Below are 17757 nucleotides of genomic sequence, written 5' to 3'. Positions count from 1 at the left end.
GTAGGGTTCCCCGGAGGACTGTATAATTCATAGCAATGAATGAATTCATGGACCACAAGGAGAAATATCTTGCCAATCTGTTCTTGTATAACCAAATATCAAATTCTAGCATGCAGAAAAAGGTGGCCTAGTGTTAAAGTGTAAATGGAAAACTAAATTGTTCGTCTCTAACAATATGCGTTTATTAGAAAATACATAGACTTTAAGACAATGAGATAAAACTACTAAAAAAGTAGTACTGGAAGTAAGATAGCATGATCAGCTAATCTATGTCCAGTACAATTGGCACTAATAATAAACAGTCTGGATAATCCTAAAATCCAGTATACTTCGCCATTTGGGAATATAGAATTCTCACTGATTCAGTAATTTGCATATCAATTAATTAAATATGTGAGCAAAGAATTCCTATCTACATGTTTAGCCACCGTTTTATCAATGCTTCTGTAGTAACTTGAAGAGAAATCCTGGAAATAGTCTGCACATTTAATTCATGAAGTCATATATAAATGCAAGGTAATCTAGCAATGTTGCATCACACTATACATTTTACATTTTTTTACTGAGGATTTTAATATTGATACGTTAATTTGTCCCCCTAACCCCACCTTGATGATGTATGAGCATACATTCATTGTGGATATGGTTTTCTATTTGGGAGGACATATTGATAGGTGGATTGAATGGCTAGACAAATGGATGAATGGAAGGATGGCTAGATGAGTGAAAGCACTTAACCTCTTGTTTGGGAAAATCAGCTGAATTAAGATCTGTTTCTTTTATTTTATAGCCCCACCTCAATTTGTTGTGAGGCCCCGTGACCAGATAATGGCCCAAGGAAGAACAGTGACATTTCCCTGTGAAACAAAAGGAAACCCACAGCCAGCTGTCTTTTGGCAAAAGGAAGGTAGCCAGGTAAGGCACCTAGCAATAATTTGATTGTTTACATTGTGGTGCCACCTAAGTTTCATCTCCACATTTTAGATATGCAAAGATTAACAAAGAGGTCATAAATAATGAGTGTAAATCATGCACATGCACTTTGCAAGCTCTCTCTGTATATTTGCCAATATGTTTCTGGAGAAGTTTTGGATTTTTATGTCTGACCTTACTTTTATCAAACTGATAAACCTGATGAGCTTGTCCATGGATTGGACTTCAAAATGTGGTGCAGGTTGAACATAAGAGCATTTTTTGACCTTTTGTTATGAAATGTGGTATTCTGCATTGCCATGTATTGAGTAACATTGCCTATAAACATTGCTATTCACCATTAGAGGAATATTTCAATCTTGACATCTCTTGATGATATTATGGTGAGAGTAAGTGGAGTCCATATTTTCTGATTTCAGGTAGTTATATCCAATATGATAATAATTTGAAACCCAGAAACGAGCACTGCAGAATTCTTACGCATTGCACAAAAATAAAGAGTTCAGTTTTAAACTTGAAAAATAGTGGTGTGTTTCTCACAATGTTAATCTACTCTTCGAGGCCTGAGTCACCTCAATGAGGAAGATGTTCCTAAATATCATAGTGAAAATCCGCTTAACTACCTGATTTTGTGGGGTATTGGTCTGCATCTTTCAACTCTATATGCTGGTCTAGTTGTCAAGACTTTCCTTTTTTTTTTAGCTATGTTGGGAGTCTTTCTCAAGGGCCTATCATGACTGCCCATCATACTTAGAGATCTCCACCAGACAACCAGATACCTCTGCAGTCAAAATAAAGGCTCTGTTAAAGGCACTGAAACTTTGTTGAGCGGCTGCAATGTTTCATGTGGCCACTCAGCAATGATTTTTGTTCCTCAAAAATCAAAGTTCAAGAGCAGATTTTTGTCATTGGGATATGAGCTGGAGCTTGGTAAATGAGCTGGAGCCTGCTGAAGGCTCAGGTCTAAAATCCCAGAATGGTACTCCGTAGCCATTGCTGAGGTATTTAATCATTTGATCCCATTAGTATGGACATGTAATAATGAAGCCAAAAAGAACAAGCCCTACCGATCTTCAAAACAGCTGTTGTTTGATAAGGAGTGCTTATTTGCTATGAAGCAGCTAAGGAAAGTTGGAAGGGCCAGACTCTTCTTGGATCCTACAAGTAAGACTGAGGTTTACAACTGTAAAAAAGGAGTATGATACCCTGGTTAGGGTTTAGAAGCATGCTTTTTATCAGTCAAATTGGGACCTCATGATTTGTATCCTCCAGGACAAGGATACAAGATAACTGTGAGGGGTAATTGGCCAGAATTAGAGAAGGAGGCATGTGAGTCTTTCTCTGCTCAATCTATAGCCAAATTGATAATCTCCCTAAATGTAACCAAAGCAGCTGGGCCGGTTAATCTCCCTGCAATTGTTATTAAGACTAATCCTATGTTGTGGGCAACTTTCTATTCAAAGATTCTTATAGCCATAACAGAGTCAGGTACATTTCCGCCTAGCTGGAAGGGTGCAATAATCAAACCGATACAGAGGATGCCCCTGATAACTACCGCTTGATAAGCCTGCTAGAAGTTGAACTCTAAGGTCGTTCTCATCTCATTAAAGAATTGGATTAAGTTCAATGAAATAGTCCCAATGGAGCAAGGGATCTTAAAGTGTGGGTCCTCAACAATTGATCATTACTTCCGCTTGTAGGCCCTGGGGCAAAAGGCAAAGGAAACAACAGGGAGTTTGTTTTACTTTAGCTCAGATTTTTATCTGGTTGATCATGGCATACGCTGGGCTAAATTACGACAGCAGGATATCCCCCTATGTTTATTAGTAATTCTGCAAGAACAACACTCACCGAATTGGGCCCAAGTGGAGCTTGACTTGGACGGGGCTTTATCAGAAAGAATATCTTTAAGAAATGGGTTAAGGCATTGCTGCGTCTTGACCCCCACGCTGTTCTTGTTTCTTGCAGATCTCCTGGGTGTGCTGGCTGCTACCCAGACTTTTTAACTGAAAATAGGGGGCAGATATGTGCCATGTCTCCTTTATGCAGATGATCTGGCAATTTAAGACCTGACCCAAGTAGGCCTACTGAGGAAACTGAATAGATTTAGCAGCTACCATTAGGTCAACAAATGTAAGGTGAACTTGGAAAAAACTAAAAATAATCCACTTTGGCAGAAACTCTAAGCTGTTTAAGTGGTCTCTGGGTAATAGGATGGTGGAGGTGATATACCCCTACACATATGTATGTTTGATGTTCATGAAAATGGTGAATTGGGCCATTAATAAAGAATTTGTTGAGACGCGGGCAGCCTCAACTATATGAGGCCTAGTTTGTTTTAAGAATACCATTGGTGGTCCATCATGGACACCACATTCTAACAGCCTACAATGTATGGCCCCCACTCAATGTTTCTATGGGGCTGAAATAGTGTACCAAACTTTGGAGGGAGGTTGGCAGAGGTGTGAGAACAAGAGTTTTAAAAACTGTTAAGTGTTCCAAAAAGTGCCATGAGCCCAGCAATCCTATCACTCCTGAGGCACAGCCGGGAGCATAGCGCTGATCTCTCTAAATTGTTTTAAAATTGTGAAACTGTGTGCTCTTTAAAGCTTGTTGTCACTTGTTACCTGGAAACAGGCTTTCCCCGCCTGCCGCCATTCAGCAAGGCTCACCCCTGGCCACGCCCACCAGAACGAGGCCACGCCCACTTTTCTATTTAACTCGAGCTGACTACGAGCTCGTGGTTAATCCTATCACTCCTGAGGCACAGCCGGGAGCATAACGCTGATCTCTATAAATTGTTTTTAAAATTGTAAAACTGTGTGCTTTTTAAAGACTTCTGTCACTTGTTACCTGGAAACAGGCTTCCCCGCCTGCCGCTACTCAGCAAGGCTCCCCCCTGGCCACGCCCACCAGAACGAGGCCACGCCCACCTTTCTATTTAACTCGAGCTGACTACGAGCTCGTGGTTAATCCTATCACTCCTGAGGCACAGCCGGGAGCATAGCGCTGATCTCTCTAAATTGTTTTAAAATTGTGAAACTGTGTGCTCTTTAAAGCTTGTTGTCACTTGTTACCTGGAAACAGGCTTTCCCCGCCTGCCGCCATTCAGCAAGGCTCCCCCCTGGCCACGCCCACCAGAACGAGGCCACGCCCACTTTTCTATTTAACTCGAGCTGACTAGGAGCTCGTGGTTAATCCTATCACTCCTGAGGCACAGCCGGGAGCATAGCGCTGATCTCTCTAAATTGTTTTAAAATTGTGAAACTGTGTGCTCTTTAAAGCTTGTTGTCACTTGTTACCTGGAAACAGGCTTTCCCCGCCTGCCGCCATTCAGCAAGGCTCACCCCTGGCCACGCCCACCAGAACGAGGCCACGCCCACTTTTCTATTTAACTCGAGCTGACTACGAGCTCGTGGTTAATCCTATCACTCCTGAGGCACAGCCGGGAGCATAACGCTGATCTCTATAAATTGTTTTTAAAATTGTAAAACTGTGTGCTTTTTAAAGACTTTTGTCACTTGTTACCCTGCGCTCACCTGTGTCACCAGAAACAGTTGACTAGGTCGCTGTCTTACTTAGGACCCACGCGCACGCCGCCATTACCGGCCGCGAGGAGCCCAGGACTCGCCCCCTCCGGGTGGCCATGCCCTCCTCCTACTAACACTCTCCCCGCCTATAAATTATGTATCAGGTCAGGGAGCGCAGCGGACGGGCGCAGCGGGCGCGCCGTCAGCGCGCCGAAGGCGCGCCAAAGGCAAGCCCGTCTGGGCCCGGACGGGCCCAGACGGCCCCAGGCCCTGTTACTCTGCCTAGTGGCCTTCAGGATCGAGTGAGGTATACGGCAGATACATTACGCGCACTACGTCCTAAGAACATCCTTGCCTGCCACCACACGTTTACCGCAGGTAATGCTTTCTCGATCTGTCCGCGATGTAATCCGACTCCCCCCCTGAAACCTACCACACTCGCTTTGAAGTTGGGACTTCTTAATTGCCGCTCCCTCCCCAAACATGCTACCGAAGTACATCTTCTGGTTCAAGATCAGGATTTTGACCTACTGTTCCTAACGGAAACATGGCTGTCAGATAACACCGACCCGGACGTCGTCGCGGCCCTCCCCACAGGGTACCTCTGCCAAGCTTTGAACAGACCCAAAGGGAGAGGAGGCGGGGTAGCCATAATTCACAGGGAACAATTCACCTGTAGGACGTCCAACGCCTATATCAAGGACTGCGAGAGTTGTCAATTCTCCATCCAAATCTCCCCAGCCCATTCCCTGACAGGGCTACTGATCTATCGCCCCCCAGGTGCCCCAGGCAATTTTATCAATTCCACTATCGAATCTGTATCACAACTAGCCTCGTCCACCTCCAACTTCCTGATGCTAGGTGACTTAAACCTCCACTTCCTGGACCCCACGGATCGAGTAGCCTCGGACCTCCGACATGATCTAACATCTTTAAAGATCCATCTAGTAAACAACGAGCCTACCCATGAGAAGGGCCACTTATTGGACCCTATCCTCACCAATATAGCAACGATTACCACCAAATCACCTGTGACCCTCCCATGGACGGACCATTTTCTGGTCCCTATTTCCTGGGAAATCTCCACACCGATCCTCCCAACCTCTAAAACCCAGGTTTTCGACCGACAATGGCGCAAACTGTCACCTGAGAAATGGGCTGCCTCTCTTGCAGACTCCATTCCCGAGCTCTCCTCTGACCCCACTATGGCGGACAAACAATTCAGTGATTGGATCACCTCATCCCTAGACACGATGCTTCCGAAAACCATCACCCTTAAACAGTCCAAAAGATTATCCCCCGCTTTATGGTATACTCCAGAGCTTAAAGCTCTGCGCCAAGAGTGTAAGAAAACCGAACGCTCTTGGAGACGGGACAAATCAGAAACCAAAAAAAACACCTACTCTATTTCTCTTCTAACTTATAAAACCGCTATTCGAAAAACCAAAAGCATGTTCTTTCAGGAGAGAATTGAGAAAGCGGGATGCTCCAGTAAGGAAGCATACGTCATCCTTAAAGAGCTTTTAAAACCTCCGGAACTTGGACTGGGACCCCCCTCCGACCCTAAAGCCGACCAAGAGAAATGCCAACAACTGGCTAATTTCTTCCATGACAAAATCCGACTAATTTTGGATTCAATTCCTCCCTCGAGTCCGGGGGAAGAAACCGTTTTGTCACACACGACATCTCCCACTTGTCTTTCCACGTGGGGACAGGTCACTATAGATGAAGTGAGAAATACCTTCAATTCCATGAAGAGCGGCTCCCCTAGGGACCCTGCCCCTTTTCGGATCCTCAAGGAGGTAGCCCCTACAATCATTCCCTCCCTCACTCATCTGATCAATACCTCACTCCAACAAGGAGTTGTACCCCTGAGTTGGAAGACGGCTGTCGTAAAAGCCCTACTGAAGAAACCTTCTCTCGACCCTGAGAATCTGGCGAACTACAGGCCCATTTCCCTACTCCCAGGAGTCAGCAAGATCGCGGAAAAATTAGTCAATAGGAAACTCTCGCAGTTTCTGGAGGCCAATAACAAACTAAAAAGTTCCCAGACCGGCTTCCGACCAGGGCAGGGCACCGACATCGCCCTCCTGGCAGCGGTAGAGGAGGCCAGGGCACTACTGGATGGGGGAGGATCAGTGGCAGTGATCCTCCTCGACCTTAGTGCGGCGTTCGACACCGTTGACCACCAACTCCTCATCGAAAGATTGGCAAGAGTTGGAGTGGAAGGTACAGCCCTATCCTGGCTTTCATCCTTCCTGGCCCAACGGACCTATCAGATCTGGGAGAAGAACGCCCGCTCCTCCGAAATGCCCCTCCAATGTGGTGTGCCCCAGGGCTCTTCCCTGAGCCCCACATTATTTAATATCTATATGTCCACATTGGAGGAGGTTATCACCCCATTCGGAGTGAGCGTCGTCAGCTATGCTGACGACACACAACTAGTGGTGTCTCTGTCCCATCCTAAACAACAGAAAGCTGATCTCTTCAACTGCCTTACGCAGGTCCACCGATGGATGAATAGATCAGCCTTAAAGCTAAATGGGACAAAAACCGAGGTCCTCATACTTGGTCCAAAAGGAACCTCACTCCCCCTGGACATTTGGCCAGCCTGTCTAGGTCCTCCCCCCGATCCAAAAAAAGAGGTAAAAAGTCTGGGTGTATGGATTGATTCTGATCTCTCATTCACTTCGCAAGCAAAGAAGGTAGCAGGGACCTGCTTTGGTTTCTTAAAATCTCTGAGGAAAGTCCTGCCCCTTCTCCCCCCCAAGTCCCAAAAATTGCTAATCCAAGGTCTCATAATTTCGAGACTAGATTACAGCAATGTGATTTATTTGGGCGCTCCTGAAGCAACCCTTAATAAACTCCAGAGAATTCAGAACACCGCTGCCCGGATTATCACAAACACCCCTACCAGATCATCTGCTAAACCTGCTCTCAAACTTCTTCACTGGCTCCCCATAAGGGAGCGAGTCAAATTCAAGGCCTTGTGCCTCGTCTACAAAACTTTGCATAACCAAGGCCCCCCAGTCCTTAGCAACTTTGTCACTCCTTACATAACCACTAGATCCCTCCGGTCTACTGCAGAAAACCTCATCAATACTCCAAGATTCAGGAAAGCCCGATCAGGAGGAAGACGCTTTTCGGTACAAGCTGCTCATCTTTGGAATTCACTCCCTCGCGACCTGCGTCTTGAACCTCAATATCTGCGCTTCAGGAAGCAGTTAAAGACGCATCTCTTTCCCTAGTTTTTTTTATGCCCCCCTGCTTGAATTCTCACCCCTCCTCTCTTTTGCTCTCAGCTCCTGGTCCTCAGGTCTGCAGAATTAGGATTTTTTAGCGCTGGGATACCTCCGGGTGACTACGCGCTTTATAAAAATAAATAATAATAATAATAATAATAATAATGGGATCTGCAGGCCTGGAATTTCGTAACCTACAAAGCCACCCTGTGATTTTTGGGCAATCTCTGCTACTCAGAGGTACAGAAGGTATCAGTTCTCTGTGCTTCTGAAATTGGAAGGAGTTAGCTACAATGGGTGCTGCAGGTCAGAAATAGATTAGGTAACATCCCTGGGGCCCTAAAAATGGAGAAATTTAAGATGGCTGAGACCTCTCACACTTTGAAAGGTGAATTAAATAGGATCACTAGAAGGGAGTCAAGATTGTTTGGTATGGAGTATGTGGGGAACAAACTCTCAGCAAACTATATGCTGTAATCCTGGGAAAATCAGAGGGAATTCCCGTACAAATCCGCACCTAGGCTTACTACTATTACAATTCCAGGTGACTTTTAATGTTCAGAATCCAAGGACCAAGAAATGTAATACTTTTCTAGATGCAGAGAGGAACTGCACATGTGGTTTGAGGTTTTAAAATATTAACATTTATATTTTAATAGATTGCCTTCATTCTTATAAGATTTGTCACATAATTTTAAAATATGATATAAAACATCACAATAAAGCACTTGCACTTTTGTTGAATATTGAATGTTTAGATGTTGCATGTACCTTGGCATATTCTTTGTAAAATAAACTTTGGTTAGTACTGTAATGATCTTAGATCTAAAAATATTTTGCTGGATATTGTTGTATCCTAGGGGGCTAAGGAAAGAAGGGATACATAGCTATATTGTACACTCAAGAGGTTATTTTTACTAGTGTATGATCACCGTGAAGACCCTGTACTTGGAAGGGTTGGGGGTGACTGGGATGGGGTTAATTTTTAATGTACAATTTTAAGCTGCATTTATGTACTCCTGTTGTACAGACAAGTGTCTAAACATTATAAACATTAACTTGGGGAAAAAAGAACTTGTCATTGGAAAAAAAACCCTGACACAAAGAGTGTTCTACCATGTTGTGGGGGTAATTTCTTAGGTCTTCTCTGAATCAGCAGTCTCTCGCTGGCGGTTCCAAGCACTGTACTTTCTCCCGACCTTCTCCCTCATTCAGTGTATGGGCACATGGTTCTACATTGTAAAATGACTGCTGGCAGCCTGTGATTGTCAATTGTGCCAAGATTAACGAAGCATAGGAAGAAATATTTTAGCATCCCTGTGTCTGAATATATCATTTTTCTTCAGGAGTTCCTGTCTGAAAAGTGTTCAGTTGACTCTGTTCACACCTTTACAAATGTGACATACAAAGTGTTTTGTGAACAACCAAAGAGAAAATGACTATTCACTAGCCAAAAACTTTAAACACCCTAGGACTGCCATTGAGAGAGAGCGATAGGCTGCATGTTGATGAAGTCAATGGCAGTCTGTATAGTTGCATGTTAATCAGTAGGTGTCAAATCAGAATGCCGTTTAGATTACTCTAGGTTTATATTATTTTTCCATTGTGGGGTTTAGTCAATTATGAGCAACTTTCCAGGCAACATTTATAATCATGGGCAGTGGTAAGTTTATATTTTAGTCTGTATTTATGTGTTTGACTTTGAGATGCTTTGCTAGCTCCATATTCAGAAACTGTATTTGTTTTACCTATGTATTTGAATAGTTAATCTGGGCTCATCTTAAAAATTCTACCTCGTTAGGTGATTCCGAATTCTACTTCCTTTACTTTTCACGACATAGAACCATGTACCTATAGATTGTGAGGTGAATACTATAAAAGAACCTGTACAGGTAGTTGCAGTAGATGGAAAATGACTTTATTATTCTCTTTCCACACCATTACTCACTTTAATACCCACTCATGCTATTAGAAGATGGCCAACCATGACCGAGGACATAACAAAAGGGGGTGCTGGAGAAGGAATCTTTAATTAACTTAAGGGAAAATACTCCTTTTTCATGCATCTCATTACCTAATTTTAAGTCAGAACTGATTGTTGATTGAATAAAATATATGAAATTGAACTTCTTCGGAAATTCCAGTCCGCAAACTTTTTTTTTGTGTGCAAATAAAGTACTTGACTAAGTTCTAAACTGTCAGGATCTGGATACCACTAACTGTTCATACTTTTTAATAGGAGCTGGATAACAATTGTGTGGAACCTGGTCTGCAAAGTTTTATACTATCAAATGTTACCCAATAGAATTTGCCGATTCCTTGCTAGGAAAAATAGTTGTCAGGACCTAAATCAAATCTAAATATCGGTAATAATAGTGATTGCATTTATATATGTACAATTTGGTAGGCCCCTTTTATCAAAGGGCCAATGCTTGCAGTGTTTCATAAGGACATATGCACTCTTTGTCGTGTACTGCTTCCCCTCTGAACCTAAAGCATGCAATCTTGTAATTCTGCTCTTGTTAGCGAAGAGAATGTTATTTTTTAATGTTAGTGTTATAAACTTAAATCATGTGATTGCATGAAGAGTAGTGCCATGGCTATAATCAAATTTAATGGAAGTTACAGAGTTTTAGACCAAGAATAGATACACAAAGTTGACCCCAGAGGGATACTGATAAGTTCTGGAAGTCAGTTTCAAGTTCATATGGGAGAGGAGTTGGACTAAGGGCTAGGGTGGTCGACCTCGAATCTGGGGAACTGGGCTCGAGTCTCGGCAATGACGCCGAACATCCTGTGATTCTGGACAAATCACTTAATCTCCCTGTGCCTAACAAAAAAATGAATGTGTCCTCATGTAATGCAACTGGTGCTATGTAAAGCGCTCTGTTACCCGATTTGAGTCAAGTTCGCGCTATATAAAACTCTGTAAAATAAAAAATACCTGAAGTGTGGAAAAGTCCATTATTTACGGAAAGTGAAGAGCAAACTACTCACGAAGTAAATATAACAGCTTTCTGGAATTCAATCACAGAGGCCTGGCATGCATACAAACAATCCAACAACACTCCTTGTAGAAGCGTTTTAATAACATGTTAATGTATATGTAAAGTGGGCTGATCGTGTCACACTCGATTCCAGCAAAGTGGTCATCCATCATGTTGTAATAAAGAGAAGAGCTTCTAATTAAAGTGTGGCATCATTTGCAGGATTAAAGTCATTTAATGTAATTGAACAGTGTTAATATCCATTCATTTCAGTAGCACTGGACTTACTTCAAGGGTAAAATCATTTTAAGGTGAAAGTGTCTTTTGTATTTAAATGAATGTTAACACCATCTGACTTTACCGTGCTAACACTATTAATTACAAATCTTGAAAACAAATTGGACCCAACAGGAACAGATGCCAGGAAACACGTTTTTTCTTCACCTGCAAAAAAATCATACACTAAATCTTTCTGTTATGTAACGAAAAGTGCAACTTAATAACAAACCTGATTAAATGTTGGAACGCAATGAGGGAACATATGCTTACCAGTTTAATGTTATCAGCCTAATGGAGTGTTGGGCAAGCTTCATTACAGGCCTCAAACTCTGACAATGGCAAGCACACTTAAGATTGTACACTGACAGCAATTTCTAATACAACCACTTGATGAGTATAGGTTTTAAATTGAGTGCGTCTGTATTACGTAACATTGTGTTGATGATGAATGTGTTCAATTACCACCATGCACACGATTAAGCAATACAAATGCATTTAATGTCAATCAAAAGCCACTTTCTATTTTCATGTTAGGGATGGTGTTTCATGAGGATATTAGACATTTGTCCATCTAGCTTTTAAATCCATTTGCTAAAGTTCATTTCAAAAAGCCAAAGCAGCTGGGCTGCAGGAGAAGTGAAGTGCAGGGGCTTAGTTTGCATGGGTGAGGCAGGTACAGTGGCACCGGGACCCTGTGCAGACCACTGAACCGAAATTATGGATGTATTTCACAGTTCAAATAACAGCCATGAGCACAGTTCCTTCCTCACACTCGGGCCCATGACACGTTGGCTATTGAAAGGGCGAGATTTTGATCGATACCTTATATCTATTGATCCAAACCTCGATCTGGTCGACTGAACCTTTATTGCCTGTCTTGGAAGGAAACAGTACACCTATCTGCAAATTAGTTCACCCAAGAAAGGACTCTACTCTCAAAGATCACGGACAACTTCTAGGTTTCAAAAGTTTATTGTAAAGATATAATGAGCTGCAAATACAAGCATCTCAGAATGAGATTCACGAGATACACAGGTCCAATTACATACATGTGCTCTCGAAAAGCCCTCAGACGAGCAACAGAAATCACTAACACAAGTTCTAAAAATAGCAAAGCTATCAGCATAGACGCATATCTCTCCTTCATTTAGGTTGGAGGAAAACAAACACAGGTTAGGCGTCCCTACCCTGTTCTAGATGGTATCCCTACTTAACCAAATCCCAACCTAACAAAGGTGTCAGCAATGAATGACCCCCAAGGGAAGTCACCCACTCTAAGTCTCTTGGTGAAAACCTAAAGTTCTCCAGTCATGACCCCTCACTGCCTACCCATCCGCTCTCTAAAGGGTCCTCAGGTCTCTGCTCTAACTCCACCCAGGGGTGCTGTCCCTAATACAAAACAGTCAACAACATTTGAGACGCCCCTTGCGAAACGCCTCTCACGTGGTGCAACTTCAGGCTTTTTCCATGATGCTTTGTATTGGGCCTCAGACGTTAGAGTTGACCTTGCTTCTCAGTCTCTTCTCCGGCCCGCTGATACCCCTTAAACATTCCAGAACCCTCCTCCATGTCTGGGCCGTCTACTGAACAGGCCTCTATTCATTCACTTATAATTGGATCCCCCCTTTCCTGTTGCAGACAGATATCTGCCGCCAAGAACCCAACTCTCATAGACTTCTAAAAAAAGCTTGCAACATTTCTCAGCCCAGACATGTACGTATAAATCAATGCTAAAACATTTCAGGCCTACAATATTTCACATTATGATTATAGCATTCAATTTCTTCATTTACTTAAAGCATGTTAAAACTCTTATTCTATTATTTAGAAAACATTACTCTAAATCATAGTCCATTAATGCAATGACCAAAAACGTTAAACAATCTGTGTCGTGAAAAGAAACACCTTCCCTTTTAGCTCCAGCTCTGGCCCTGAGGCCTACCACGTTCTGCGTTTTACCACAGACCATCTTATATGTTAACAGCTACACGACATAGATTCAAAATAATCACGTCTAATAAAATCATATAATGTCACACCTTTCTGTATTAATTCCACTTCTACTTAAATCTCTATATTAGCTATATATTTAGAATATAATTTCAGACACTATTAGCACTCATGGCATTTCTCTTCATGAATTATGCTCTCTATAGGTAAGTGTGATGTACTCATATATTTATATCAGTTTGCGCTCTCTCAGTTCCCCCCTTTGATGACCTCTCGGGGTCATCACTAACATTTAAACTGCAGTTATTGCTGGCATTCTCTGCGCTTCCAGAGCTCTCAGGCTCCTGTACTGATTATCTTGTATGGCAGCCAATCTCTGCAACTGTTCTCTTTGGGCCCTTTCTGACCTTCTTGCTCTGTACCATTTGAATACCCTCACCAATCCCCACAATATTATCCCACAGATCAATATTATGATGATAGGCTTTAGGATATACCAAATAAAGCTTTTGCCTAAGGTGGAAAACCACCCTCCAACTGTACTCATTCCGTGGCCCACCTTTTCCCAGACATTTTCTCTACTCAAGTCTTCGATCTCTTTGTGTATATTAGTTATGTTCTTAATAACTTTCTCAAGGGGTTTTGAAAGATCTGGAATGTAAGTGCAACATTCCTGAACCTTCAAAGCCTTACAGACTCCGCCCTCTTTTGCTAATAAGACATCTAATGCAAGCCGATTTTGAAGAACCATAGCCCTTATCGATTGCATCTCTCCTTCTACCAGCATTAAGGACTGTGCAGTGCTGGCAGACAACCTGTCGACAACTGTTGCCAGTCGTCTAATTTTAACATCATTAAGGATTATTCCCAAAAGAGGGAACATAGCTCCAAAGACATCTCCAACCATTTCTGCATCGCCTAAGTCTCTCCTTCCCCTCGATGATGTCTGGCCCTCAATGATCAATAAGTCTTGTGCATGATATATTTTGGGGAAGACAATTGCCAAGTAACATGATCCATACCAGTTGTCAGGTAGTCTCACGTAAGCATGTCTTCCACATACAAAATACACATTTGGAATCACTTGCATTCCCTTCAGGAAATCCTTAGTGTAGTACTCTAAATTAAAAGCATGTTCACAGTCAACTTCACCCACGTATACATTTTCATAATACGTTTTGGCTCGGTGAAGACATAACTTTCCTCTCTGCGCTTTATCTAAAGCTATTGGACCACTACTACCCTTTCTCTTGTGTGACTTCTCTTCCTCGGTCCAATCTAATTTCCCTTGTCCTGATTTTTTCAAAATCTTCTGTCTCCTGTAACGATCATCCACCTGCCCTATGAACTTTTTCTCGACTTCTGACACCTTGCATGTCAGATTATTTCTACGGGCATGTGAAGTATCTAAGGTAATCCAAGGAATGAAGAACTTGGCCAATCTGTCTTCACTCTTCCAGTAATCCCATTTATTCATCTGCTTATAATTCGGGACTTCTGGCAACACAGAATCATAATTGGAGAAATAGTATTCAAAACTATCTCTCTCATAAAATATACTAAGCAATAAGCTACATGTAATGCCATATGTCAGAGGGAGGTGATGATATCGAATTCCTTCATCTACAGACGCAGGCAACTGCATGCAGACGTAGCAATCCTTAACCTCCATGGCATCCACGTATTCATACAAAAGTTTAGCATAAGCATTTGACCTAAAGTCTCCTTGGGACTCGTCTACATGTAACCTGCGGGCTTCTGCAGCCAATAACGCTTTCTCTTGAGTGTTTTCCCTTTTCTCACCTGCAACAGTAGGTGTAAGTGTTACTACAGAATTCGCATCAGTTACCTTTACCTCTTCCTCATGTCCCTTTACATAAGAAATTGTTACTACTAAAGCTATTAATATTATCACTCCTACTATTAGTGTACCTATTATACATTTAGCTCTGCGGTTCGGGGTGCCGGCCTCCATTTCGTCAGACAATCTAGCTTTTCCCTTTCTCTTTGCAAAAAAAAAGTTCTTTTCCTCTCGTTCCTTTACAGTCTCTTTCAATCCTTTTTTGTCTTTAGAATCCACACAGCTGGAGGCTGACAGCCTTTTTCGCAAAAAGTCCTTTCACAGTTCAAAAAGACAACCCTAGCCCTTCTCCATCCACTCAAGGGGTTCCCTAAAATTCTCTGCTTCCTGGGCGCTAGGTAATCTTCTTTTCTTCTGCTTGCTTTATTTACAAAGTCCTTTAACAATCGACTATTAGATTTGTGGTTGCAGCTTCAATAGCATAGTTCAATATTTCCATGCGAAGAGTATGCTCTTCATGTGCTGTTATCGTGGTACCAAAGTCGGGGAATTTCAATTCTGTAAGAAACATGTGTTTTAACTTGCTGAGGCGGGGAGGTCTGGGGAGCACGAATGTTAGTGACCCTTCTTGTTCGACACCGGGTACCAACAGTTGTATTTCCACGGTGATAATGGGCTCAGAACTGGACACCACCACCGCTCGGATCCTCCCTGTCTCTGGTTTCACAGACATTTGTCGCCAGATATGTCCACTCAGGTGTGGAGTATCTTCTGTTAGGCACACGCACTCTTCTTGACCTTCTTCGGTCCGGTGCCTCAGCGCCCTGAGCACCTTCTTCTGGGTCTGAGTCTTCTGATATCGGAGGAAGGGTTGCTTCTGGAGTTGACCTCAGGCTAGAACTTCTTCTTTGCGGCCAATTTGCTTCTCCACGTGCCCTTCTACTCCTTCTCCTTCTGGTCTGTTCTCGCTCTCTTTCAGACCTGTCAGGGTCAGACTCGTACTCCCAGCTGTCTTCTCCTTCTGTAGCGTCTTCTGTTTCGCTGTTGTACTGACCGTCCTCAGCTTGGTCAGACTCGTTCCCTGCTTCCACTGGCACCTCTACAGCTTGGCTAGCCCCCTCTATGGCTTCTTGGTCCTCAGCTGGACGTCCATCCGAGAGAGGAGCTGTTTCCAGAGGTGCTGGAACCCTTTTCGTATGCGACGCGTGTATCCAGTTGGGCAGGCCTCCCACCTTTACAGCTGTACTTGTGATCAGGATGACCTGGTAGGGCCCACGCCAACGAATATCCAAGCAGCTTCTTCTCACATGTTTCTTCACCAGGACCCAGTCCCCAGGATACAGGTCATGGCAAGGGCCCTGGCACGCTGGAACCTCTGCAGCCTGCACCTGAAGGGACACAGAACGCATGGCGTCAGACAGCCCCTTACAATAGTCCAGGATCATATCATCTGTGATATTTAACAGTGCAGTAGCTGGAATAGATGGCAGTCTCATTGCTCTCCCCATTAACACCTCATGTGGTGACAACCCTGTTCTTCTGTCTGGGGTACTACGAAGGCTCATGAGTACTAATGGCAGGGCGTCAGGCCAATTCAGGGTCGTTGAGGAGCAAACTTTCGCTATTCTGGACTTGATCGTGCCATTAATTTGTTCCACAATTCCTGAGGCTTCTGGTCGGTAACTGCAATGGAGCTTTTGGTCTATATTCAGTGCAACACAAATCATCTTCACAAGCTCGCTGTTAAAATGTGTTCCCCTATCTGATTCCAAAAAGGCCGGCACCCCGAACCGAGGGATAAGTTCTCTAAGCAGTAACTTAGCCACTGTGAGGGTGTCGCACCTACGTGTAGGGTATGCCTCAACCCATCTGGAGAACACACAAACAACCACCAGGACATAGCGGAGGCGGTTGCATCTTGGCATTTCAATGAAATCTATCTGCATTCTGTTGAATGGACCTCCAGACCTTCCTATGTGACTTAGTGCAACTGGTGTTCTTTTCCCTACATTCAGCTGCTGGCAGGTCACACAACGCTGGCACACTGCTTCTGCTGCTATTCTAAACTTAGGATTGTACCAAGTCTGTCTAAACACTCTCAGCATAGCATCTCTCCCTAAGTGTACTGGACCATGTATGAGTCTAGCCATTGGACTCACCATCTCATTGGGCAACACTGCTCTGCCGTCTGCTGAGACCCAAAAATGAGTCTCACCCATTACACATCCTGCCTTTTCCCATGTTTCTTTCTCAGAATCAGGAGCATTTTCTTGCATGGTTGACAATTCATCCCAAGTATCAACAGTTTCCAGTATCATGGTTAATTCAGTTCTTACATTTATTCCACCCACATCCACCTCTGTGAAAGAGTAACCTTGTTCTGCGCAATACCGCGCAACTTCATCAGCATATCTATTGCCTTTTGAAACAAAGTCCTCATTTTTGGTATGTGCGATGCACTTTACAACTGCGATACTTGCTGGACATTGCAATGCTTCTAACAACAGGCGCACAAACTCTCCATTGCGAATGGGAGAGCCTGAAGAAGTCATGAACCCTCTTTGAGACCATAACTGCCCGTAATCATGAACTACCCCAAACCCGTATTGGCTGTCGGTGTAGATGGTGACTCGAATTTGATTGCCTGCTAAGCAAGCACGTGTTAGGGCAACAATCTCGGCTACCTGAGCGGAGTGTACTCCTTCCAGGCACCCTGCTTCCACAACTCCTTCAATTGTACAAACAGCATAAGCTGCTCTCAACTGCCCAACTTCGTCTCTTACACATGAGCCATCGACAAAGAAAACTTCGTCTGGGTCGGTCAGTGGCTCATCTACGATGTCGGGTCTGGGTTTGGTGCATAGTTCAGTCACATCGAGACAGTCATGGTCTGTATATTCATCCTCATCATCAATATCATTTGGAAGTGGCATTAAGGTAGCAGGGTTCAAAACAGAGCATCTCTTGAGGGTCACGTTCTCTGCAGCAAGAATAACTTGCTCATAGCGCGTGAGCCTGCTGTTGGTCAGATGCTG

The 17757-nt window shown here is 43.4% G+C and overlaps 1 protein-coding gene across 1 annotated transcript in view; it reads left to right on the top strand.

The window, feature by feature from the left end:
• Positions 1–17757, top strand: part of ROBO2 (roundabout guidance receptor 2) — an 803551-nt gene that overhangs the window by 583093 nt on the left and 202701 nt on the right. The window contains exon 7 of the mRNA XM_078658968.1: positions 791–915. Within this exon, the coding sequence (XP_078515094.1) occupies positions 791–915 (125 nt within the window). The remainder of the gene's footprint in view (positions 1–790; positions 916–17757) is intronic.

Source organism: Lissotriton helveticus, chromosome 8, assembly GCF_964261635.1.
Source record: "Lissotriton helveticus chromosome 8, aLisHel1.1, whole genome shotgun sequence".
Lineage (NCBI taxonomy): Eukaryota > Metazoa > Chordata > Amphibia > Caudata > Salamandridae > Lissotriton > Lissotriton helveticus.
Note: the sequence above shows the minus strand (reverse complement) of the source record. Positions and strands in the feature narration are given on the sequence as shown.